This window comes from Amblyraja radiata, chromosome 23 (assembly GCF_010909765.2).
Source record: "Amblyraja radiata isolate CabotCenter1 chromosome 23, sAmbRad1.1.pri, whole genome shotgun sequence".
In the NCBI taxonomy this organism is placed as follows: domain Eukaryota; kingdom Metazoa; phylum Chordata; class Chondrichthyes; order Rajiformes; family Rajidae; genus Amblyraja; species Amblyraja radiata.
The window spans coordinates 18660993-18688819 of NC_045978.1; the positions used below are offsets into that span (position 1 = coordinate 18660993).

The 27827-nt window shown below is 43.4% G+C and overlaps 1 protein-coding gene across 1 annotated transcript; it reads left to right on the top strand.

The window, feature by feature from the left end:
- Positions 1–20396: 20396 nt before the first annotated feature.
- On the top strand, positions 20397–22688 carry LOC116986118 (transcription factor MYB120-like). Its single transcript, XM_033041280.1, has 2 exons — positions 20397–21810; positions 22484–22688. The coding sequence occupies exons 1-2, from the start codon at positions 20499–20501 to the stop codon at positions 22522–22524; spliced, it is 1353 nt and encodes a 450-aa protein (XP_032897171.1). The 5' UTR covers positions 20397–20498; the 3' UTR covers positions 22525–22688.
- Positions 22689–27827: the final 5139 nt, after the last annotated feature.

A 27827-nucleotide genomic window follows, 5' to 3' on the forward strand; every position in this document is an offset into this window, starting at 1 on the left:
CAGAGCAATTCCCAAACCAGATGGTAATATTCCCGGACAAGGTGCTTTCCACCGCCGCTGCGTAGAAGCACTGGAGGATCCTCGGAGACACTCTGAATTTCCTCAATTGCCTGAGGTGGTAAAGGCGCTGCCTTGCCTTACTCACGAGTGCTGAGGCGTGTGATGCCCATGTCATATCCTCGGAGATGTGGACTCCCAGATATTTAAAACAGTTCACCCTATCCACAGGATCCCCATTTATCTTCAATGGAGTGTACGTCCTCGGATGATGCCCTCCTAAAGTCCATGATCAGCTCCTTCGTTTTTTTGATGTTCAAGAGGAGGCTGTTATCCTGGCACCTTCTCGTCGTTGTCTGAGATCAGGCCCACCACCTGGTTATGGGGAGAAGGCAGGAGAATGGGGTTGAGAGGGATAGATCAGCTATGATTGAATGGTGGAGCAGACTCGACAGGCCAAATGGCCTAATTCTGCACCTATGTCTTATGAACAAACACAAAAACAATTGGCTGTTTAACAAAGTATTTAAGGTAGTACTTTCACATCATAGTTCAGTTAATAAAGAAAATATTAAACGGAAATCTCGTCGTTTTGATTCATAATTCTCTGCCATCTATCTTCCATCATCATGAATTTGATATTCACTTAAAACCAAAATGTATACAACCTCAATTTTCAACGAGTATAAATGGTATCTTAATATCCGATTCTTGATATTTATTCAAAAAATGAATTATCGACAGGAGTGAGCCTATGTTTAACAAAAATACCGCATCTAATTTATATTTATAATTTACTTTAATTAACGTTGATTTTGGCAAATATTTAAACTTCGTTTGCATTGTCCCCGGCGCATATTCAAAAATTGCAAAGGATTTTTTTTATTTTTTGAAAAAGATTAAAAAAGTAACAAAACAAAAACTTTATACCCTTTCATCACAAAGATGCATTCAGACGTGTGTCATCTCGCATATATGGCGTAGGCAGATGCATTTATTGTTTCATTCAGTACAATTTCCAGAAAGTTATGAACCTGTAAATTATGCAAAGTGAATCTGCAACCGGTCCCTCGGGATCCGCCTTCCAAACCAACAATGAAACTCATAAAACAACTAAATTGGAGGATAAAGAGGAATTGCAGGAAAGCGAAAATGAAAACACCGACCGAGATGGAGCAGCGTCGAATAAATTTTCAATTTCTATTGACGTAGGCGATGTTTCTCCCGAAGAAGTGACCGTGAAAGTCAAGAAAGGAACGTTATCAATTTCTGGTCAACACATGGAGAATAAAGGTAAGGGTTTCAGTTTCCACGGTTTCACCGAGGAATATACCATCCCTCCGACCATAGATTCAAAAACGTTGGTTGCTACTATCTTGGACGGCAAAACGATGAAAATCGAAGGATATCGCCGTGCAATCCTAACAGATAACACTTGTCAAATAAATTCGAGTGAGGGTGTAGCAGATTCAAAGAAGACGCAACAATCTAGGAAGCGTAGTTTCCCGATATCCGAGCGCAGCTCGTTCAACAGTTGCCATGATGTGACTACTTTCCCAAGTCCCGGCTCCAGGAAAAGCAGCACCTGTGCTCGCGATTGTGCAAAAGACAAATGTTGCAGTTCGACTATCTGCCGCAGCCATGGTTTTCCAGTCCAATGTAGCTCCAAAACACACTGCAACGTAACCAAACCAAGCTCGGATGAATACACAGATGGCCCGACACCGTCTAAAAAGCGAAAAACGGGCAAGATGCCACTTACCGCATCGTGCGGATCTTCGACACCCGGTGTCAAATCAAAAACGAACAGATCGCTCACTCCCCAACCGCACGTCAATAGATCCACGCCACCCCCTGCTCGGGCAAAGCATTCAGTTGTGTCACCAACACCAATCGATAGATCAGGCGAAAGATCCTTCATGCCAATCTCCTGGTCTTCATGGGCAAAAAGTGACTTTGAGCCATTTACACCTACCTCAACAAGCGATATCAGTAAGCCATCCCCTCCTCAATGATACTGATACCATCACACAAAAAATTGCCATGCAAAATCCGCACCGATAGCCCAGCATCTCCACGCAACATCATATCCCTGCGGCCAAAAATGAAGTTTTTTCCTTGCTGCTAATCCCGCTTGGAAAATGCGATTTCTTATGACATCCAAAAACTTTAACCTGCGTACTGGATGATATCAAGGCGGCAATCTAACTTGCATTAGATATACTATTCCTGACGATGGTTTGGGTGTAAAGAACATAGCAGATTCTACGGTCTCCGAGTTGAGAATGCAAACAAAAATCTTTGCCTTTATTTTGACCACGGATTACCGACTTGCAACCATACCAATTGAATAAAACACAGGTGACACTCAGTTGTATTGTCTAAATTCTACCTTAACTTCAAGATAGGGTTCAATTGTTATTTATTTTGGAAAAAAACGAAGTTCTTTGCATTGCAGCAGTTTTGCTAGAGTTAAGGGTGAGTTTACAGTGCCCATTATTGCAGATGTGTAAAATAAAATCCCGGCAATTTATGGTGGAAGAGATTTGACGTGGGTCTCAGTTCACCACAAATTGCTGGACAGTTTCCGTTATTCTGCATCTGATTATGTAAAAGCCGAAATAAATTGTGGCCCAAGTACTAGTTTCCCATTGATTTGCCAAGAATTGTTAGATTTGTACATGCGTATCTCATTGCGCCACTTTAGGATTGGAAGTTCATGTGACAATAGATCTATTAATGGATAGATTTATAGTTCTGTCCCAAGGCATAAACCGATTGGAAAGCAGAACAGGCATAAAGGAACGTGTTGTGAGTATAAGCATCGGAATCAAATTTTGTCATTTTTTAAAATTTAGGTTGTGGGCCGAGCATCAAAAATGTGTCTAGAAATCAACTTTCGTGATCCATGAACTTTTGCACAGATTTAGATAAAATATAATTGAGAAGGAAGTCATAACTCGTCAGTGCCAAAAGTTGCACATTAATTAATTAAACTAATTAGAAAATTAGATCAAAAAAGTAAGCGCCATCTAGTGTTCAATGCCCATATTACACCATGGGGAGCCTATTTCCGTGTTGTAGTCTATTTAAACCATATTATTATATCATATTATTATATCATATATATATATATATATATATATATATATATATATATATATATATATATATATATATATATATATGACTTGCGATATATATGACTGTAATCATATATAATTATGTATAATCTTTCTTACCCTAATTAAATTAGGTCAAAAAACAACAACAACCACTACCACCACCCATTGTAATTACTCCATCCCCAATTGCACCACATTCATTGAAAGATAATTTCTCTTCCCTAATGTCCCACAAGAGTAGCTTTGAAGAAATGCTTGTGTAAAATGCAAAGTCCAAGCAGTTAAATAGAGGCTGGCCTCCTGGGTTGTTTGGCGAGTTTAGCTACTTTGCAATTAAGCATGCCTTCAAATCAATACTATGGACAGGAATATAAATGTCACTTGCCTGCATCACTCCCTGAGACATTCGTCCTCCTGCTGAACACTGGTTATTCGCCTCCCACTCACTCACTGTCTCAATACAACCTGCAACCCTTTTATCATAAGGCTGTGGTGGACCAGTAAAAGAATAAAATGGTAAAACATTCTTAAAACCAGTTTTATTTTCATCATGAATATAAAACAATAAACAAAGTCAATTTGTCCCTGTACATATGTGCCAATTCTCTTATGTTCTACAAGATAGTTAGCCGAGTAGAAATTTATAACCCTATAATCTAATATCTAGAAATAAATTCTATTACTGGGCATAGAATAGATAAATATTTAGATAATCAGAAATTAATCAGAGAACAAAATTAATATATAATTTACTATACTAAGTGGGACCCATGGGTCCCATGTTCACATGGGAGGGCTGGTCCCCCAACGCAATATTCCACCTCTCCCCCAATTCCAATATTGGTGGCCAGTGGGGGGGGGTTCTGGAGCGCTAGTATGGGTGTTGTGAGCTGAAGGAACTGGTTTCCAGAGGGCTAGTATGGACATTGTAGGCCAAATGGATTATTGGGGTGGCAGCTCAGTCACTCAAGCCTGATGTGCTGGCAGCTAACTCACGGCTGGTGGGCTGGCAGTTGACTCACGGCTATTCCTTGAAATTCCATTTCAAGCAGGGTGCAAGGCCACCAAATTCAGGTGCAGTTTCCTACCACTTCAGGCAGGGTGCAAGGCCACCAAATTCATGCAGTTTCGTACCACTTCAAGCAGGGTGCAAGGCCACCAAATTCAAGTGCAGTTTCATACCATTTCAAGCAGGGTGCAAGACCACCAAATTCAAATGCAGTTTCATACCATTTCATGCAGGGTGCAAAGCCACCACATTCAAATGCAGTTTAATACCATTTCAAGCAGGGTGAAACCACCATAAAACCACACAAAAACACCACACTCAGTTCAGTAGACATTCAGTGTGTTTAGTTGATTCACAGCTCAGACAGAGTTGTGACCTCTCCCTCCCTCATCTTGCAGAGACTGAGCCACGCCAACACTTCCGGGTTTTATAATCCCTCCCCCTCCCACCAGAAGAGGCGTGGCCTTCATGGCACGATTGACAGGAGAGAGATTCTCAACATTTTTTAATCACTAATAACACTTTTATTTTCCACGGGAAAATTCATGGGAAGAATCCTCTGCACCTGATGGGCGGAGGGGGACCGAGTAAGATGGCCAAAAATCACAGCCGTAAGTGGGAGTGTTTTAGCTAAAATCAATATACAGTGCAAATAGGAAGTTGTCAAGTTTCCACCAGCAACAGCCATTTGCAGTGCTTCACTTCAAATCAACCACCACCAACAGCCATTTGCAGTGCTTCACTTCAAATCAACCACCACCAACAGCCATTTTCAGTGCTTCACTTCAAGCCAACCACCACTAACATCCATTTGCAGTACTTCACTTCACGCCAACCACTATCAACAGCCATTTGCAGCGCTTCACTTCAAGCCAACCACCACCAACAGCCATTTGCAGTGCTTCACTTCATACCAACCACCACCAACAGCCATTTGCAGTGCTTCACTTCAAGCCAACCACCACCAACAGCCATTTGCAGTGCTTCACTTCAAACCAACCACCACCAACAGCCATTTGCAGTGCTTCACATCAAGCCAACCACCACCAATAGCCATTTGAGGTGCTTCACATCAAGCCAACCACCACCAACAGCCATTTGCAGTGCTTCATATCAAGCCAAAAACCTTTTCATTTTCAAACCACATTAAGGGCACTCAAGGTCAGTAAAACCACACTCACAGTTTAGTAGACATGTGTTCAGTGTTATTCACAGCTCAGACTGAGAGACGTGACCCTCTCACTCCCCCATCTTGCAGAGACTGACTGAGGCACTCAACACTTCCGGGTTTTATAGTCCCTCCGGAAGGGGCGTGGCCTTCAGGAGAGAGAATCTCAACATTTTTTAAACACTAATAACTCTTTTATTTTACATCGATGGGAAAATTCCTCTAGTCCTGCACAGCGGAGGGGGACTGAGTAACATGGCCAAAAATCACAGCCGTAAGTGGCAGCGTTTTTTCTAAAATCAATATACAGAACAGGAAGTGGTCAAGATCAGACTTTTAGTAATATATAGATTATAAATCACATCAAATGAACCTACTTGAATTTTCTGATAAATCAATTAACTGCAAAATAAAGTACTATCCATGGATTGTTTCAATAACAAAAATTAGATTAAAGAATTTAAGGCATGCATAATTTATACGGATAAAAAACCTAATACAAATGACATTGATAAAGGGATGGCCATATAACATTTCAAATGGTATTAAGATATGGTGAGACTGTAAACTGTACAGAAGGGAGCAGACAGTTACAAAGAAGCACTGGCATTTTAAATGAATGAGCAAAATTGCAGCGAGTTTCAGCTCACAGTTGGAAGAACGATAGATCAAAGTTTTTTAAATGATCAACTGAATTAGGTTAGTAGAGGTTAGTGAATTAGGTTAGGTTAGTAGAGTTTAAGCACATAGGAAAGGTTTAGAGGTATATGGGACAAGACCCTAGATGAGTTGAAAAATCAAGGTCATGTTGACTAGCCAAAGTAAAAGACCTCCTACGACTATGCCTACAACCTCCGACTATGTCTACGACCTCCTACGACCCCCCTCGACCGTAGTCTTTCACACCTAAGACCAACTACGACTAGCTACGAGTGGAAACGATCACATGATAAAATTATGTCATGTTTGCATTTTTTTTCCTCGGGCCAGTTACCGACCTACGACTACCATCACGGCCTACTATGACGTACCTATGACCTACCCACGAATAAAAAGTATTGATATTTTTCACGCCGACTTTTTTATTACTCGTGGACATTTCTTATCAGGCTGGAAAAATCGCCGCGACCTACTTGAAGCCACGAGTACGCAGAGACCACTCACAAGCATGAAGATGAGTGACCTACGACCTCCCACGACCTCGTGGCGACCATGCTGCAAGTATGAGTCAAGGGCAAACTCGGCAGAGGTTGCCAATTAGGTTGTGAAAGTGGGACAGGGGCTTAAGTCTCAGTCTCCACTAATTTGCAACATCTCATTCTAATCTCATATTTCAGGACATGTAATTCATCATTGGCAGAGTTCCAGCATCTTTTTTCTTGCAACTTCGTGAATTTTCTTTTTGTGGTTTCTATACATTATAAATTACTTTTTACGGTCGTTTTTACGTTATTGCAAACATTCTAAATTATTCTGAATATGATTAGGAGCTCTCTATGCTAAATTCCTGCTGCCAAATTTCAACATATACAGCTCCACTACTGATTTTCCGGCATCAATTTTTCTTGGTTTTCTTTCAGCCTTTCTGGATAATCCGTTTTGCCAGACCAACAGGGGTCATGGCCTCCAAGAGGAGTACAATGGTATAGGAATGGTCTGCCTAGGCCATCGAAGGGCTGAGATACCAGCCTGCAAAGTTGGCCTCGGAAGTAGGCGATAGGAACAGATCTGCCAGCTCCAGCCAGGCCAGAGCTCCAGAGCCCTGATCGGAGGGGGCCAATTCGACCTGCCAATCGCCGTGGAAGTCCCGATTAGGTCCAGATCGGCCGCCTTAGCAGACGTAGATGCCACATTTTGAGGGGGACTTCCAGGAAGGGGGGTTGTTCAAGTTTGCTTTCGTGATTTTGTCGAGATTAAAGGGCACCAGACCATCAGTTGCCAGCAAATCAGTGGTGCACCTGTCTGGAATTTTTAAATATACAATATCCAAATGATGCCATCAATATTGCTGCTGATTTGCTGGTCTAAAGGGGAAAAAATCCAATTCATAGTACCCTGTACTGCAAGAAGTGTTACTCTGGCAATTCCTGAGCCATTATTTTACAAACTAGCAAACTAAGTTTACAATATGAAGACAAATGCTTGCAACAAAATTACTCAAATTCATGTTACTGTTAATCTTTTAAGGAAGCATTGTAGATTGGTTCAACACTACAAATTCCGATCTGTTTACGAACTAAGCACTGAAGCATGTTACTGAGTTGTGCGCTAGAAAAACAAAATAATGTATTATCATTAAAGAATGCTGAAGGGCTGAAATGAAATCCCATATTATTATTATTATTATTATACATGTTAGGTTAAAAATAAAAACAGAAAGTGCTGTAAATACTTAAGAGAAACAGTTACTGTTTCAGATGAAGACCCTTTGTCAGAACTGATGGGTGGAAGATTGCAACCTTCATGTGGTCCGCCCTGTTTCGACTAATGCAATCAACTCGACGTGCACAAACGGAAGATCAAATAGAACAAGTTGTCCAACAACTTTAGGCTGTGCACGCCACACGAAAGAAGAAGTCAGAACTGAGATGGAGAGAAATTAAACTATAGGAGGTGGGGGGGGGGGGGGCAAGGGGGACAGAGTCATAATCACACAGCACGTAAGCAGGCTCTTTGGTACTATGGGAGGGGGTGGTTTAGGTGGGAAGGGACGAGTTGACCAGGGAGTTTCGGAGGGAACGGTCTCTGCGGAAAGCAGAAAGGGGTGGAGATGGGAAGATGTGGCGGGATCCCGTTGGAGGTGGCGAAAATGTCGGAGGGTTATGAGGAAAATGTTGGAGGACAAGGGGGACTCTGTCCCTGTTGCAACTGGAAGGAGGGGGAGCAAGAGCGGAACTGCGGGTTGATAGGCAATGTCAACCTAACAGAATGAACATTGAATTATCCAATTTTTATGTCAGAAAGAAGCAAGAGTGGACGTTGGACCGCTGGAAAATGATGCAGGAGAAGGGGGATAATGGGGCAGCGCCAGAGACCCGGGTTGGATCCCGACTATGGGTGCTGTCTGTACGGAGTTTGTACATTCTCCCCATGACCTACGTGGGTTTTCTCTCAGATATTCGGTTTCCTCCCACACTATAAAGACGTACAAGTTTGTAGGTTAATTGGCTTGGTATAAGTGTAAATTGTCCCTAGTGTGTAGGAGTGTTAATGTGTGGGAATCGCTGGTCAGCGCTGACTCGGTGGGCCGAAGGGCCTATTTCCTCGCTATATCTCTAAATTAAACTAAGTGATAATGGGGAATAATGAAATGGCAGAGGAGTTTAATTACTTTTTTGCAACAATCTTCACAGTTGAAGGCACCAGCAATGTGCTTGAAATTCAAGGGAGCCAGGGAGCGGAGGTTAGTGGAGTGGCTATTACCAAGGAGAAGGTGCTTGGGAATCTGAGAGGGCTGAAGTTGGATAAGTCACCTGGACCCGATGGGCTGCACTCTTGGGTCTGAAAGAGGTGGCTTAAGAGATTGTGAAACCATTAATGTGATATTTCAAGAATCACTAGAGTCAGGAGTGGTTCTAAATGATTGAAAAATTGACAATATTACCCCACTGTACAAGAAGGGAGCAAAGCAGAATGGTGGGAACTATAGGCTGGTTTGTCTGACTTCAGTGATTAGTAAGATTTTAGAGCCCTTTATAAAGGATGAGGTTATGCAATACTTAGAAGTTAATGATAAAATGGGCCAAAGTCAGCATGGTTTTGTGAAGGGGAGATCTTGCCTGATGAATCAGCTGGAATTCTTTGAAGTAAATGGTAGGACAGACAAAGGAGTCAGTGTACATTGTTTACCCAAGATTTTCAGAATGTCTTTGATAAGGTCCCACACATGAGGCTGCTTAGGAAGATGAGAGGTATCAAAGGGCAGGTAGGTACTAGCATGGATAGCAGGTTGGCTGGATGGCAGAAAGCAAAGAGTGGCAATAAAGGGGGCATTTTCTGGTTGGCTGTCACTAACTAGCGGAGTTCCGCAGGGGTCAGAGCTGGTGTCGCTACTCTTCACTTCATAAGAATGATTTGGATGTAGGGATTGAAGGCTTTGTGGGCAAGTTTGCGGATGATACAAAAATAGGCGCAAATACTAAAATAGATACAAAAAAAGCACGGACTTCGCAGAAGGACTTGGACAGGTTGGGAGAGTGGGCAGAGAAATGGCAAATGGAATATAATGTAGCAGTGTGGAGTCATGCATTTTGGTAATAGGAATAAAGGTGTACACTATTTTCTAAATGGTGAGAGAATCCAGAAATTAAAGATGCAGTGGAATTTGGGTGTGCTGATACAGGATTCCCAAAAAGTTAATCTGCATGTCTAAGCAGTAGTAAAGAAGACAAATGCAATGCTAGCATTTATTTCAAGAGGGCTAGAATACAAACACAGGGGTGTAATGCTGAGGCTTTATAAGGTGGTAGTCAGGCTGCATTTGGAATATTGTGAGAAGTTTTGGGTACCATATCTGAGGAAGGATGTGCTGGCCCTGGAGAGGGTCCAGAGGTTTACAAGAACTATCTCAGGAATGAGTGGGTTAACATATGATGAGTGTTTTTACGGCACTGGGCCTGTACTTGCTGGAATTTAGAATGAGGGGAGACCTCATTGAAATGTACCAAATAGTGAAAAGCTTGGATAGAGTGGATGTAGAGAGGATGTTACCACCAGTAGGAGTCTATGAACAGATGTCATATCCTCAGAATTAAAGTATGTTCATTTAGGAAGGGAATGAGAAGGGACTTCTTTAGTCAGAGGGTGGTGAATCTGTGGAATTATTTGCCACAGAAGGCTGTGGAGGCCATGTCAGTGGATATTTTTAAAGCAGAGATAGATGTATTCTTGATTAGTATGGGGGTCAGGGGTTATGGGGAGAAGGTAGGATAATGGGGTTTGGAGGGATAGATCAACCACAATTGAATGATGGAGTAGACTTGATGGGCTGAATGGCCTCATTCTGCTCTTATCACTTATGACCTTATGACCTAACAGTAGGAACAGTCAACTCTGCAACTTTAGGTATCTAACCCACAAAGAACCCCAATTTATTCTCCCTCCTCTCTCGTGTGACCCACATTGATTTGCACTCATTTTTCCCCTTCTTCCTCTATTCCTTCCTCTGATTTCCTACCTCACCTATCCTTATCTCACACCTTTTGTCTTTTCAGGTGGCCTTTGTTCCAACCACCTGCTGATCAAAACTCCCTCATCTGTATCCACTCCCCCCCCCCCTTCCCCCACCACAACAACCAGTCTGAAGAAGGATCCCGACCCAAAAGTCACCTATCCATGTTCTCCAGATACGCTGCATGACCTACTGAGTTACTTCAGCACTTTGTGAATAATTTATGTCAATGTAACGTCAATAGTAACTCAACATTTTAATATTTAATAAACAAAAAGTTAAACAATCTCAATTTCTTTCTTAAGGTTGGCAATCTAAAAATGTATAAAAATAACGGTAAGTGAAGGGATTAGATTTGACACCACTTTCACATGATCGATTTTGAGGGTAAAATACTTTGATTTTATTCAATGCCTTTCATCGGAGATTTATAATACGCATGATCTCATGCTTACAAATATTGACGTAACAAATACACTGATTTCACGTGATGTCATTTTGATTAAATAATGAGCGTGAATTGTGGGAAGTTTTGTTCAGTACTGTGACTGATTCTCCCACAGCTTTACCCCGGTCCGGCGTTGAAGCCAGTGCTGTTAACAATATTTGCATTTCTGGGAAAAACATAAAGAACCCGAAGGCAACCCGCGACAATTGTGGAGAGTTATCTGATCTTCTATTTTCCTTTCTCGATTTCTCGAAGTGGCAGTGAAGACTGGAAACGAGAACGACTTTGAATATCTCGGGGAATTGGTTTAAGATGGAATAATTCATGAACAGGCTAAGTAATCGACTTCTGCTTATAAACAAGTGCAGACGCTACGATGGTCGTCATTATTGGAATTGTCAAAGTGTTACATTTGAAACTAACTGTGGTACGCTTCGTATAACATCTGTACGTCTTAAGGAGTAAATACATATCGAACTTCATCGGTTAGATGAACCAGATCAGACGCCGCCGGAAATCGCTGTGACATCAGCCGATCAATACCTTCTTGCACTAAACTTATTTCGCATAATACTCGCAGAGAACCCACACTCCCAAAACGTACTTCCCTGATATCTGCCATCGAAAAATCTCCCCCAACTCCATGGAGTCGCACAATTCCTCCAAGAAATGGACCTCAATGAATCGGAAAAGAAGCCGGAAATCGCGCTCGGAGGCCACTACTTGTTCCACGTTAGAAGAAAGTGACCAAGACGTCAGCATGGAAACATGTTGCATAACCACAAATCCATTTGAGACGGGCAGCCGTTCCAAAATAACAGCTGCAAAATCCACATCGAAAACATACTGTTTGACTAACTCCGCATCCGAGGACGAAAAATCGAATTCAAGGAAACGCAAAAGGTCCTCGAAACCCGTAACGGAGATGTGCCGTGTTGCTACAAACCTTGTGACACACGTAGACCTGCCGAGGAACAAAGACACGCCGAGGAAATACTACTCATTAACATCTGCGCATTTCAATACTAAAATGTCTGTCTTACCTTTCAACTCTACACCTGTTGCCAGCGAAGATAAGGAAGCACTAAAACCCGTCGCTATGAAAGACCATGTTAAAGTGAACGCTACTTGCGATTTATTTGCGAATTCTAAACTAAGAAGGTACAACAGCTCGGTAAAACCGGCAACGGAGGTACATTGTACCAACATGGACTCATTCACAGAGCCAGTTATCAGGTCCCTGGAATCCACTCCAAGGAAACGGAAAAGAACCCCCAAACCCATGATGGAGACATGGTGTAACTTTGGAAGGACTCGAACCTCAGCATCTTACAATTCAAAAAAGCGGAAACAACTCGCCGAACACATCACCGAGTTTCAGCGTAATACTAGAAGCCCAGAGACAATCCTATCAGTGAAGTCAATTCGAAGGCATTATAAAAGAAACCCGAAAGCCTGTGGGAAAACATTCCGTGCTCCGACAGTCCCTACCCTGGAACTGTGTTGTTTCCTTCCTGATCTTACCGTGCAGCCTCGCTGCCACTTTCCAGATCATGACCGGGGAACTTGCTGCCCGTCTCCAAATCCTGCCCTTGAGCCATACTGCTTCTCTCTGGATCCCTCACCTGGGTCACGCTGTTTCTCTCATGGTATAACCCCGGAACCAAGCTACCGCTCTCTAGTCCATGGCCCAGAACCAACTTCCTTAACTTTAAATCGTCCCAAAGGCGGACATTGCCTTTCTCCAAACTCTACACTGCTGCCGTGCTACTTCTCTCCAGAGCCTACCGAGGACAAAAGCTGTACTTATTTTAGTTCTTGTTATAACTCTATGAATTCTGCCTCAGAATTCTACTGTCTATTCATGACCTCCGTTTCAGAAACATACTATGTCTGTCTAAATCGTGCGCTAGAGTTATGTTATATTTCCAGAAATTCTCTTCCTGATATCAGTCACCTATCTCTGAATCCTGCTTTGGAATTATGCACATATATAAATGGTGCCTTGCAGGAATTTTCCAATCCCCCAAACTCAATCCAAAGTCCAAGTTGCTTTTCTCCAACATTGCCTCTAGAGCCATGTTTCACCATCACAAATCCCATTCATAAGAAACACTACACCCCTTCAAAAAGCAATACTGTTGAAGGAAAAAATAATTATTATGCAAATTTGTTTGCGGTAAATCCAAATGCTACCTCAAAACACCCCCCCACCAAATGGAGCAATTCTGAAGTCTACTGCAAAGATACAAGGTTGATAGCAGACACACCCTATATGGCTCCAGTTACTGATTTAGTGACACAGAGCAAACATTCAAGTCTCTACCAGATTCCGTACCATATCTCTTCGAGGCCATGTACAACGATATGCAGGACATCTCCAAGCCTATGTCAAATAACACACCACATATCATTGTGGCCATGTATGGTGACATGCAGTATAACTCCAAGACCCAGCACTGTAAAATACAGTATACCCTCATGTCTTCATGATATAAGATACAATTCCATGAATTTTGCCGCTGAGAAATGCTTCACATCAACAAAATCCATTCCGAAAATATTTGGTACCTCTCCAAAATCCACTGCAAAGATATCTCGTACTTTCCAAAAAATCATCCCCAAGACCCTTTTCACTTCAGCAAAACCCATTGGAAAAGCATTCTTCATCTCACCCAATGGTATGAGAACAACATTCTTTCATTTATTGAAATCCACAATAGGTTCGTCCGTCACGTTACCAAAGCCAGTTACAGAAACAGTCTGCATCTTTCCAAATTCTATCACGGACAATTTTCTAAATCAGACCTCTGAGAAATGGAGGGTTAAGCAGTTAACCTTCACTGGTACACAGGACTGCCCCTCAACATCTTGTACCAGTGGTAAAGATAAATGGGCGGAAAAACCCAGAGAATTTTGATCAGACATATTTCCCAGGCAGGGCTGCACTTGGACTTCAGAAGCTCAAGCTAAAGCAAAATCCAACCCACAAAAATGTGATCTTTTGTGTGATTTTAACTGAGAAATGTCCTTGAAATGTAGTCAAATTTCTGGTGTTTCACAATACAGAATAAAATGACAACATTAATTTGGAACTGAAATACAATGAAGTAATTCCTTGTAGTAAAATTGAAGCTTTGTGCAGTCATTGAAGTTTTATTTGTGCAAATTTATCATCTTTTTCTTTAAACGCATATTGAAAAAACATTTTCATAGCTTAAAATTCAGTAATAGAAAACGTAAAATAAACAATTGAATTATATCGGCTATAAATGGCAAATCTTCCATTCATGATTGCATCTCAGTTGCATTGCTGGTTGCTATTACACCTGATTATATTTCTGGTTATTTGTAAACTTATTTCCATATTTTTGGTTAATGAAAAATGAAATATTCTCCCTGGTCATATTCTAAACATGCACTAAAATAATGTTGACAAAAGTGTTGGAGAAACTCAGCGGGTGCAGCAGCATCTATGGAGCAAAGGAAATAGAAGAAGGGTTTCGGCCCGAAACGTTGCCTATTTCCTTCGCTCCATAGATGCTGCTGCACCCGCTGAGTTTCTCCAGCACTTTTGTCTACCTTTGATTTTCCAGCATCTGCAGTTCCTTCTTAAACACTAAAATAATGTTGTTGTTTATGTCATGCCCAAGTATCTACCAAAGCTTAACATTGTTATAAATAATTTTACAAAGATATTCCAGGGAGTGTAGAACACATATTTCTTCTTAAAATAACACAAAGTGCTGGAGTAACTCAGTGGGTCAGGTATATCTAGAAAACATGGATATGCAAAGATTTTGGGTCTGGACTCTTCTTCAGATTGATTGTAGTGTGGGGTGAAAATTGAAAAAGTGGGGGCGGAACTAAGCTCATTCGGAGCACACACTGTGGGCCGAAGAGCCTGTTCCTGTGCTGCACTGTTCTACGAGAAGTTGCTAGCTGGCTGAAAGAATATTGAAGTGGAATATCTCCACTGACAGACCAAGTATAGCCTCGAATATTATAGGTAGGAATTGCTGGGGCCCTAACATTGATATTGGTATCATTAGCCAAAGCAGAGGTGTACCGGAAGGTAGGTGTATGACTAATGTTATACCTTTATTTAAGGGCTGCAGGGAGATGCCAGGGAATTTCAAGCTATTGAGCCTGACATTAGTGGGTAAGTTACTGAAGAGGATTCTGAGGGAATAGGATCTACCAACATTTGGATAGGCAAGGACTGGTTAGGTAAAGATAGCATGGTTTTGCATAAAGCAAATCATGTCATAAAATTGATGAATTTTTGAGCTGTTACCTCTGCTTGAACCTTTGCTGAGTCCATTACTGTTTTTTCATCTATATTAATAATTTGTACAAACACTTTGTTATCGTGGTGGAGGACATTAAAATTGGTGGTAAAGTGAAGAACACTAAGGTTAGAAAAAGACCAACTGTGGAAGTGGTCCAAGGACTGGCAGATGAAATTTAACTAATTTAACTGAGGTGATATATTTTAGTAAATCAAACCAAAGCAGAACATACACTGTAAATGGTAGGACTGTGTTGTAGGGCAGAGTGACCCAGGAGTATTACATAGAAACATAGAAAATAGGTGCAGGAGTAGGCCATTCGGCCCTTCGAGCCTGCACCGCCATTTAATATGATCATGGCTGATCATCCAACTCAGTATCCTGTACCTGCCTTCTCTCCATACCCCCTGATCCCTTTAGCCACAAGGGCCACATCTAACTCCCTCTTAAATATAGCCAATTAACTGGCCTCAACTACCTTCTGCGGGAAAGAATTCCAGAGATTCACCACTCTCTGTGTGAAAAAAGTTTTCCTCATCTCAGTCCTAAAAGATTTCCCCCTTATCCTTAAACTGTGACCCCTTGTTCTGGACTTCCCCACCATCAGGAACAATCTTCCTGCATCTAGCCTGTCCAACCCCTTAAGAATTTTGTAAGTTTCTATAAGATCCCCCCTCAATCTTCTAAATTCTAGCGAGTACAAACCGAGTCTATCCAGTCTTTCTTCATATGAAAGCCCTGACATCCCAGGAATCAGTCTGGTGAACCTTCTCTGTACTCCCTCTAGGGCAAGAATGTCTTTCCTCAGATTAGGAGACCAAAACTGTACGCAATTTTGGTAAACATAGTTCCCTGAAAGTGGCAATACAGGCTGATGAGGGAAGTTTGGGAGCTTGTTTCATCATTAAGGTAAGGATACTAAGTATGGTTTAGTTACATTTAATGTTATCCTACTTTTTAAGAAAGGCGGGAGAGAGAAAACAGGGAATTATAGACCAGTTAGCCTGACATCAGTGGTGGGGAAGATGCTGGTCAATTATAAAATATGAAATAGCGGCACATTTGGATAGCATATGGTCGGTCCGAGTCAGCATGGATTTACGGAGGGGAAATCATGCTTGACTAATCTTCTGGATTTTTTTCAGGATGTAACTAGGAAAATGGACAAGGGAGAGGCAGTAGATGTAGTGTACCTGGACATTCAGAAAGCATTTGATAAGGTTCCACATAGGAGATCAGTGGGCAAAGTTAAGGCACATGGTATTGGGGTAGTGTACTGACATAGATAAAAAATTGGTTGGCGGACTGGAAACAAAGAGTAGGGATTAACGGGTCCTTTTCAGAATGGCAGGCAGTGACTGGTGGGGTACCGCAAGGCTCGGTGCTGGGACCGCAGCTATATACAATATACATCAATGATTTAGATGAAGGCATTCAAAGTAACATTAGCAAATTTGCAGATGACACAATGCTGGGTGGCAGTGTGAACTGTGAGGAGGATGCTATGAGAATGCAGGGTGACTTGGACAGGTTGGGTGCGTGGGCAGATGCATTACAGATGCAGTTTAATGTGAGATTATCCACTTTGGTAGCAAAAACAGGAAGACAGATTATTTATCTAAATGGTGTCAAATTGGGAAAGGGGGAAGGAAGTACAACGGGATCTGGGGGTCCTTGTTCATCAGTCAATGAAAGTAAGCATGCAGGTATATCAGGCAGTGAAGAAAACAGATGGCATGATGGCCTTCATAACAAGAGGAGTTGAGTATAAGAGCAAAGAGGTCCTTCTGCAGTTGTATAGGGCCCTAGTGAGACCACACCTGGAGTATTGTGTGCAGTTTTGGTCCCCTAGTTTGAGGAAGGACATTCTTGCTATTGAGGGAGTGCAGTGTAGGTTTACAAGGTTAATTCCCTGGATGGCGGAACTGTCATATGCTGAGAGAATGGAGCGGCTGGGCTTGTACACTCTGGCGTTTAGAAGGATGAGAGGGTATCTTATTGAAACATATAAGATTATTAAGGGTTTGCACGCTAGAGGTAGGAAACATGTTTCCTGATGTTGGGGGAGTCCAGAACCAGGGGCCACACTTTAAGAATAAGGGACAAGCCATTTAGAACAGAGATGAGGAAACACTTTTTCACACAGAAGAGTTGTGAGTCTGTGGAATTCTCTGCCTCAGAGGGCAGTGGAGGCCGGTTCTCTGGATACTTTCAAGAGAGAGTACTTTCAAGATATCCCCTGACTCGGCTTCTTAAAGAGTCAGGGGATATGGGGAGAAGGCAGGAACGAGGTACTGATTGGGGATGATCAGCCATGATCACATTGAACGGAGGTGCTGGCTTGAACGGCTGAATGGCCTACTCCTGCTCCTATTGTCTAATGTCTATTGTCACGAGTACCGAGGTACAGTGAAAAGCTTTTGTTGCGAGCAAACCAGGCAGCGGAAAGACAACGCATGTTTGATGTTTTATATGTCATTCCAAACTTGTCACTATGTCATGTCGCTTGCATGCGGAGCACCATGGCTAATTATTTGTATGTGAATACTTGACCAATAAACCTATTCATTCATTCATTACAATTGAGCCATCCACAGTTCAAGTTCAAGTTTACATTTATTGTCACTGTACCAATTGGTACAGCGAGATTTGGGTTGCCATACAAATAAAAACACAACACACGATAGAATTTAGCATGAACATCCCCACACTGCGGAATCAACGTTTTCCACTGTGGGAGAAAGGCAATAAAAGTTCAGTCATCTGCCTCCATGTACATATACATGATAAAGGAAAAAAGTGAATAACATTTAGTGCAAGATAAAGCGAGTAAAGTCCGATCAAAGATAGTCCACGGTTCTCCAATGAGGTAAATAGGAGTTCAGGACTGCTCTCAAGATAGGATGGTTCAGTTGCCTGATAACAACTGGGCAGAAACTGTCCCTGAATCTGGTCGGTTACACACATCTATACCTTTTGCCAGATGGAAGAGAGAACAGGGAGTGGCCAGGGTGCAACTCGTCCATGATTATGCTGGTGGCTTTACCGAGGCAGCAAAAGGTACACATTGAGTCAATGGAAAGGAGGTTGGTTTGTGTCATGGTCTGGGCTGCGTCGACAATGCTCCGCAATTTCATGAACAGGAGCTGGGACGTTACATTGCAGCCATACATGATGTTGGTGAGACCAATTTGGAGCACTATATACAGTTCTGGTTGCCCAGCTACAGGAAGAATGCCCAAGAAAAGGGTGCAGAAAAAATGTGATAAGTGATATCAGGACTCAATAACTTGAGTTATGAGGAGAGGTTGAGTGGGCTGTAACGTTTTTCATGTAGCGTTGGTTGCGGGGTGACCTTGGAGGTATACAAAAACATGAGCGGGTCATAATCTGAATAGTCAGTCATTTTCCTAGGGTGGACGAATCCAGAACTAGGCATGTTTAAAGTGAGAAGAGAAATATTTTAAATAAATCTGATGGGGAATTTTTTAATCAGAGAAGTGGGTAATGGAACGATTTGTCCCAATAACCTTTAAAATCTTTAAGGCAGGTCCATGGGTAGCAAAGGTTGAAAGGGATATGGGTCAAACGCAGGCAAATTATACAATGTGGAAACAACGAACTGCAGATGCTGGTTTACAAATAAAGACACCAAGTGCTGGAGTAACTCAGCCTGCCAGACAGCATCTCAGGAGAACATGGTGTGCATGGACGAGTTGGGACGAACTTTACTAAGGGACCCGTTTTGTGTTTCTATAACTGTTTCCGCAGTCCCGGACGTGGTTGGGGCCAAAGATGATAAAGCTCTGTCATGTTTGCTTGCGGCGACTGTTTACTATCCTCACCTGCGGCGCTTCAGCTTCCATAAATTCAGCTTTTTTATTTCCATCTCGCTCTAAAATCCTACGAGGGAGAGAAAGCGCGACCCCGGCGGTGGTCCAGCACCCCTTCCCAATTCCACAGATTGGGACTTTTCCTCTGATTCGCTGATTCAGCCCCGCACGATGGCGGCTTCAGCCAAACCCCGGCGCGCGCCCGCCCGCCCGCCCGCAGAGCGCGGGGACCATCCCGTTCCCGCCCGCGCGCCATTCAAACCTAACGGCCGCCGCGACTGCGCAGCGGCTGTGATTGGAGGAGCGGGGGGCGGGACCAGGGTCTGTCGCGCGCAAACGGCCATCAAGTGTCTCGAGAAAGGCCGATGAAGCCGTGAAGCTGTTACCTGACAACCGTGCAATGTGTGGACCTGACAACCGTGCAATGTGTGGGCTGCAAGCGCCAGAAGATGATGAAGAACTGCTGCTGCTGTCGCTAATCGTCCCACCACAACGAACGACGAGCATTAGGAAAGTACCTCTAACGTCGGGTTAAAATTCAGTAGTGTCCAAAACAGAATGAAAACAGAAATTGCTGGCATATTGCAGCGGGCCAGGCAGCGTCTGTGGAAATAGTTTCTGTTTAAGATTTCCAGCATCTCTAGTTAATTGATATTAATCTCACATTTAGGCCTTTACTCCGCCCCCCGCAGGTGCAACTGGGTCAATTTCACAGTTCCCAGTATTTCTGTAACGCTTTAATTAAGCGTAGATCACAATAAACATTCCTTAATAAAGACTTCAACACAAATCCACAAAGTCACGCATTTCATTTAGTGACAGCAGTTTTGAAAATCAATAATTTCATCAGGACCTCTCTTGCGTTCGTCATCCAAACCAAGCACACACAGCCCCGCTTGACTTTGCCTGGTTTACTAACTTCCCCTGGCTCCCCACACCCTCTGAATTAACAACTTCACCCTCACTGAATGTAATGTCACCCATCTCTTCAAATGCTGACTACAGTAAGGAACACACCTAAATAATTCCACCTTCTGAAGTCTGCCACACCCGCTGAGTTTCTCCAGCACTTTTGTCTGCCTTAAATAATTCCGCCTTTAGTTTGAATGACGTTTAATTTATTGTCACTTTTAATATTATTTAACCAACAAAAGTGGTTTTAATTTTAGTTTTAATATCAACCAGAACCAGTTAAAAGTGGCATGGTAATTTCTATCATTAACTGTTAAGATTTTTCACATGCGTATTGCCTTTTAGCCCTTCACTCATTTTTACATTCATAAAAAGTGATAGTTAATAAAATTATTACACGGGGGTAGTTTCATCACAGAGGTGTGTAAGCTTGTGTGATCTCATGCTTACAAATCCGTGGCGTAAGGAAGTGCACTGGCTCACCTCCGCCCTCTTTGAACCAAAAAAAGCCATGAACTCGTGACCTATACAAAGCAGATCAATAATGAGCAATGATGAACCCAAGGTATTTTACGGCCGAGATTTTGACAACTGGGATAAAGCACGGAGATTACAAGCACAATTAGAAGGGCGTGACATGTCGAAATTTTCCCTGTGTTTAAACCTGGGGGATATCCCACCAGAAAATGTAAAGTTGTCCATTACAGACAGAGTGATAACCGTCTCCGGATATCTAAAAGAAATTGTTGAAGACGATGATGGAATGATTAGAGAAACCTTCCACGGATTTTCCAACGAATTCGGTCTCCCAGAAGGGTTGGACCCGGCCACCGTAAGAGTCAACGATAATCATGATCAAAGTATAACGATCGAAGCCGACTATTACGTTTCGTATGATCGTCAAGAGGAAGAAGTCGTTTGCCCTATAACGGGGAGACCATCGTCAGCACCATCTGCCCATCCACAACGGGACCAGGTGTTAAGTCACCATGATATCCCCCTTTTTACCTCTCCCTCTAACAGTCTTCCTCTCACCCCTCCAAGCTCTCCTAGGCGCCCCTCTCTTGTTCCTAGTACCTTCAATGTGCCTCCTGCATTCTCCACAGGTCCGATGAAATCTCAACTAAATCCTGTACCGCCCTGCCCAATTATGGCATCCCAAGCGCCTCCCTCATTCAATCAAAGTCAGGCGAACAACCTGCCTAGTGCCTTGTACCCTGAGACTAATTTATTCGCGCAGCCTCCCCAATTCAGTACTAGTGAGATGAAGCTTCTGCGAAATACAGTTCCACCTTTTCCTGAAAACAACGGTGGGAATTTCCCCCAATTCAATACTGCTTACACAATGAGACAGAATCTACAAAGCAGTGCGCAGTCCGTTGAAGATGCCAGCGCTGACATGACATGTAGATTTAATTATTCAATTCCACCAAATCAGGCTAGACAAACACCTATCAGTACCACCCCAGATAGGAATTCTGTGTTCTCCCAATTCGCCCCAACTCAACTCACCCCTAGTCAACTAAAAGCCCTTCAAAACGCCCAAAACGCCTCGGTAGAAAGCAATAACGGGGCATTCCACCGACGCAGTGGTTCCGTCAGTCCTTCTCAGAAAAAGACACAACGAAGCACCCAACCAAGTGTCATCGAGAATTGTTATAGGGAAGAGACTTCTCCTGTCATCATGCCTTCATCGAACTACATAGGAAAACGTAGCAGCATGGAAATACCTTCAAGCAATGTCCACAAAACATTAGACGTGCCCTGCCTGACAAATCGTTCTTACCTGAAACCTGGGACACGCTGCGAGACATATCCTTCCGTTGGCTCTTCAAAACATGACTACAAGATACCAGGTACACGCCGTCCTAATTTCTCCCAGAACCGAAATGAAGCTAAACTGGAAAGCAGGTCACAATCCTTTCACAATGTAAGCGTCTCTAAGAATGCAAGCACTCTTGCGTACGTAAATAAGACAACATAAAACCAACGACTAAATCAACACCAACTAAAACTTCTATGATCAGAGTTGGGAACGAAAACATACTGGCTGAAGGAATTCTTTAAATATCTGGATCAATTTGCTACTTCACTTCCCATCCCTTCTAAAGGTGACAACCATTCCCACATTCTCCAACCATTTATGTCAAATGTTTCCTAGACCGGTCTTTTGGCATTATCAGATTGGAGATCTGTCCTTATGTTAACTTGGAACTGGAAACAAATTTCCAAATCTTCAGCTGCTGAATAAAGTTCAGGCTTCACATTTTTTCATTGTCCAATTTATTTAGCTGTTTATATTCACATAAAACTGAAATTGCTTATATAGGATACATAAGCAGCTTTACAATTATACATGTTATTTTCAAAAAATTAGTTGGAATTTACACGTGCTCTTCTCATAAAATCAGTGATATAGCATTGCAATTAATAGACTTAATAGATTTTTTTTAATTGAGTCACCAAGCATAGAACAATGTAAAGTAAAATAAAAGTGTTTTACATATGTCTTTCTACTTATACCTATAGCTTTTCACCTCTCCGACTTCCATGGACACATACAGGCCTAGGAACTCAAAGGAAGCGTGCATCTTTTTCAAGCAAAATATGCGAGAAAGAGTATGCTCATCATGAACCAGAAAGACAGCCTTTAGGATGAAAATTCTCTGGAGGCATCTAGGGGGCCAGTCTGTAAAATTCAGATTCAATAAAACATCAAGTTTCACCACCAACTATCATTTGGCGATCCTAATACCTGATTCACTGTGACAAATTTGCTGAGTAACCTGTAAAATTAACATTCCATAAGGTAGACAAAAAAGCTGGAGAAACTCAGCGGGCGAGGCTGGGACGGGGAGGGGAAGAAGGGAGAAAGCAAGGACTACCTGAAATTGGAGAAGTCAATGTTCATACCGCAGGGGTGTAAACTACCCAAGCGAAATGTGAGGTGTTGTTCTTCTAATTTGCGGTGGTCCTCACTCTGGCCATGGAGGAGTCCAAGGACAGAAAGGTCGGATTTGGAATGGGAGGGGGAGTTGAAGTGCAGAGCCACCGGGAGATCAGGTTGGTTATTGCAAACTGAGCGGAGGTGTTGGGCGAAGCGAACGCCAAGCCTGCACTTGGTCTCACCGATGTAGAGCAGTTGACACCTGGAACAGCAGATGCAGTTGATGAGGTTGGAGGAGGTGCAGGTGAACCTCTGCCTCACCTGGAAAGACTGCTTTGGTCCTTGTATGGAGTCGAGGGGGGAGGTAAAGTGACAAGTGTAGCATTTCCTGCGGTTGCAAGGGAAAGTACCAGGGGAGGGGGTGGTTTGGGTGGAAAGGGACGAATTGACCAGGGAGTTACGGAAGGAACGGTCTCTGCAGAAAGCAGAAAGGGTGGGAGATGGGAAGATGTGGCCAGTGGTGGGATCCCGTTGGAGGTGGCGAAAATGTTGGAGGATGTTGTAAGCGACGGCTCGTATCTGGTGGCGCCATTGAGTGTGGCAGCCTAGCCGGCAGCTGTTAGCACTTTCATCCTTTAAAAATTTTTAGTCCGTCAAAAAGTTTTGTTTTGGAGGTCTTTTAGTCTTTTTATGTGGGGGGGGGGTAGGGGGGTCACTATCTGGGTCGAGGATGCGTCTTTCCTCCGAGACGCATCTTCGCCCCCTCCTCGCGGCCTACAATCTGGAGTGGCGCGGCCTTTCTTGCCGGAGACCGGCCAGAACTTCAGCTTCAGCGGCGGCGCAGCATGGCGGAGCGACCGATGTCTTACTAGGGTCGCCGTGTTGGAAGCTCCAGAGTGCTGGGACTGCCAACTTTAACACTGTGGAGCTGTGGTTTGTGGAGCTTCCAGCCGCGGGCGGTACTGACTTTAACATCGCGGAGTCCTGGGACCTTTCGCCGAGGATTGCCGTGTGGAGCTCTGCCCAGCTTGGCCTGTGGACTTCGGGAGGAAGTGGCCGATTCGGAAACTGAGAGTGTTCTTCAGACGCCGGAGTACCATCATCCAGCGAGAGGGCCTGAAACATCGGCACATCCGTAGCGGCGACTGCGGTGGCCTCAATAGGCCCCGACCACAGATGAACAAGATGTTTATCTTATTTGTATGCTGCATGGTAACTCAAATTTCACTGCACCAATTGGTGTATGTGACAATAAATGTCCTTTGTCCTTGGTAGGGTGGAAGGTGAGGACAAGGGGGACTCTGTCCTTGTTACGAGTAGGGGGATGGGGAGTGAATGCGTAGCTGCAGGATATTGAGGATACCCTGGTGAGAGCCTCATCTATAGCCTTCTTTAACATTCAGTAACCCTTCTTTTACATTCTATTAGGTCATTTCAATGTTGCTGCTTAAGATAAAGCTCCTTTTAACAGATTTGTCGCTAGTTACCTGGCAGACCTCCAATGCTGAACACCTCCGCTCAGTCCGTCGTAACCAATCTGATCTCCCGGTTGCTCAGCACCTCAACTCCCCCTCCCATTCCCAATCTGACATTTCTGTCCTGGACCTCCTCCATTGTCAGAGTGAGGCCCAGCGCAAAATGGAGGAACAGCACCTCATATTTCGCTTGGGTAGTTTACACCCCAGCGGTATGAACATTGACTTCTCTAATTTCAGATAACCCTTGCTTTCTCCATTCTTCTCCTTCCCCGCCCCCTTCCCAGTACTCCTACGTCCCACTGTCTCCGCCCACTTACTATCTCTCTCCCCCCCCCCCCCACGACATCAGTCTGAAGTAGGGTCTCGACCCGAAACGTCACCCATTCCTTCTCTCCATAAGTGCTGCCTCACCCACTGAGTTACTCCAGCATTTGAATTGAATTGAATTTCCTTTATTGTCATTCAGACCTTTCAGTCTGAACGAAATTTCGTGCCTGCAGTCATACATACAATAATACAATAATAGACAACAGAACAGACAGTAAACACAAATTAACATCCACCACAGTGAGTCCACCAAGCACCTCCTCACTGTGATGGAGGCAAAAATCTTAGGGCTGCAGTCTCTTCCCTCCTCTTCTCCCTCTGCACTGAGGCGATACCCCACCGGGCGATGGTAAATCAGTCCCGTGGCTCACCGAGCTCCGCGAACGGGTCGGTTCAAACACCGTGGCCTGGGGTGGTCGAAGCTGCCGCCCTCCAGTCCAGCGGACGCAGCTGTTGACGACGTCGTCCACTGGCCCGCGGCCGAACCCCGGACCCAGGCCGCCAGAACGCCGTCTCAGCCACCGGAGCACCGTTCCAGCCCCGAGCCTGGTCGCCCTCACGTGATCGTCTCAGCCCCGCGCCAGGCCGCCCTCACGGGAGCGCCGTTACCCTCGAGCTGGGCCGCCCCAACGGGAGCGCCGTTCCACCCTCGGGCTGGGCCGCCCCGACGGGAGCGCCGTTTCCCTCGGGCTGGGCCGCCCCGACGGGAGCGCCGTTATCCTCGGGCTGGGCTGCCCACACGGGAGCGTCTCAGCCCCAATTTTGGGTCTACCTTCAATTTTATCCAGCATCTGCAGTTATTTCTCACACAGACCTCTATGTTTATTGTGCCTTCTTTTAAAGGTAGCCTTTACACGTCATTGCGATGTTCAAGTGAAACAGAGGATATGTGGCAACAGAATCACTTGCAATGCAGAAGGAGAAAGATAAGAAAATTGCACAGAAGACTGAATACTCCAGGAACACTTCCAATATATGGAGAAGAAATATTTGAATAATTTTGTTTTACAGTATTATGGTTTTGTCATCTTCCCTAGGTACAAGCTAAGCCCTACACCAGATTATTGAAGTGCTCGTTATGATTGTTCAGATGATTGTGGATCTTAATATTCACATTATGAAACCTTTTTAAAGGTGCACGATGGGATATCAATGATATTTGAAGTTTATTTACCAGGATTGCATCCAAATAAACACAATGCCTTTCTACACCAGAAGGAACAGCTAGCTGCATTGTATTTATCCATGAAGAAATGATCCAGAAAAGGTAGCTTTGAGCCTTGTCTGCATGGCGTACTTCCCGAAGACAAAATATTGCTTTGTGCTCCCAATCACCATTGGCAAATGTGTGAACAAAGGCTAAGGATGAAAAAGAGACAAAAGCTGTCAGATAAGGAGAGAAGAGGAGTGAACTGTAAAGCCAGAGGGAGGGATATGTGTAAGTGGACAGGTCGTGGGAGAAGTTGGGCAGGATAGTAGGAGAAAGAGGTGCGCACTATGGTGGTTGAGGGCACAAGAAAAGAGGGAAGGGTGTTACCTAATATTGGAGAGTTCATAGCATTGTTTTTTAGAGTACCCAAGCAGAATATGAGGTGTTGTTCCTCTTGTTTGGGTGTGGCCTCACTCTGGTAAAAGTGGAGGCCCAGGACAGAAAGGTTGTTGTGGAAATGGGAAGGGTGTTAAATTTGCCATACCAACATTTCTGTCCTGGGACTTCTCCATTGCCAGAGTGAGGAAAAATGTAAACTAGAGGAACAGCACCACATATTCCACTTTAGCTTATAATGCAACAATATAAACATTGAATTCTCCAATTTTAGGTAACACCCCACCCGCTTTTCTCTCCCCTCTCTCCTGTGCTCCTCCATCCCAGTGCACCCATTTCTCACATTATCCTGGCCATTTCACCCCAATCCCGCCCCCCCCCCCTCCCCCCCAGAGATCCCTCATGGAAAGTGCAGCCACGCCAAGGACTAGGGCATAAGTATTCTTGTTTTAAGCCAAATATTAAGAATAGTGCATTCACAGTGCAGAGTATGGTGCGAAGAAGAGGTTAGTGCTGTAATTCTAAACTCTATGAAGTGTTCAGCATCATAGTGGAGGAACTCCATTAAAGTATTAAAGGAGTATTAAAGATTGGCACTTCAGTTTTGGTATAAATTTCATCTGGAGCACGGGGATTCCAAGCAGAAATGCCAGCTCACTGCTGTGTGAGCAATAAATTGTAAGATTTGCTAGATCTACTTGCTTCAGTCCAAATTTATATACATACATATTCATAATTCTTGCTGTACCTGGGTATATTTTTTCCTTGATTTTTGAATAATATTTTTCATCGGTAGTTCCTACTAGTTTCCAAGGTCCCTATATGATATAATTACTGGAAGGCCAATTACTGTTCTGCAGTTCTTGTCCATGATACCCCCTCTAGAGATTTTGTTTCACCAATCCACAATTATTCCAAGCTCTTTATGCACAAACGTGAAACAATACCTTCTCTGACATCAAAGTAACAATCAGGCAACAATAAGATTTTATCTTACATCTGGTACAGTTCAAATTTACTCGATGTAGAGTTTGGTACATCTGGTATATTTGAAAACAACTGACACCTATGCTGATTACTTATGTGGTTTAGTGCCACCAGGATTCCTACCTTTCAAGGACTCTACGTTAATGCCTTGGTGGTCAACAAGAAAAAAATTGGCATTTTCTAGTACCTTCCTCTTAAGGGTTTCTTTTTTTACCTCTACTTCCTTCTTCACCTGGTCTTGGAAACAAACTCTTCTCCAAGTTGCATAAGTAAAGCACCAAACTCTAAACCTTAGCTTATGGTCTTCGCATTTCCATCGTGTTTCACTTGATTTGCTCAACCATTCCTCCTTTCTTCAGTTTGATTCTCTTGTCTTCAATATAACGAAAACATACTATTCTCCCATTTTGATAATTCTCTGTGGTATAGCCACACCTTTGGTCAGTCATATCCAGGATGTGTATAATAAATCCATAGCTGTAACACATAGGTTAGCTACACCATTTCAAAGTTTCAATCTCATACAGATCAGGTTTTATGAAGATGAGGAACAAACTGGTTGTAACAGCGGAGTAAAGAAAATCAGTACATAAAGACTTTATTTTAAAGAGAATGGCTATACACCATAAATAGTTACACTATATAATC

Coding starts and splice junctions, on each gene's coding strand:
- LOC116986118 (XM_033041280.1), top strand. CDS start 20,499: ATGAGCAATGATGAACCCAAGGTATTTTACGGCCGAGATTTTGACAAC. Junction 21,811..22,483: donor ACATGACTACAAGATACCAG/GTACACGCCGTC, acceptor TTATACCTATAG/CTTTTCACCTCTCCGACTTC.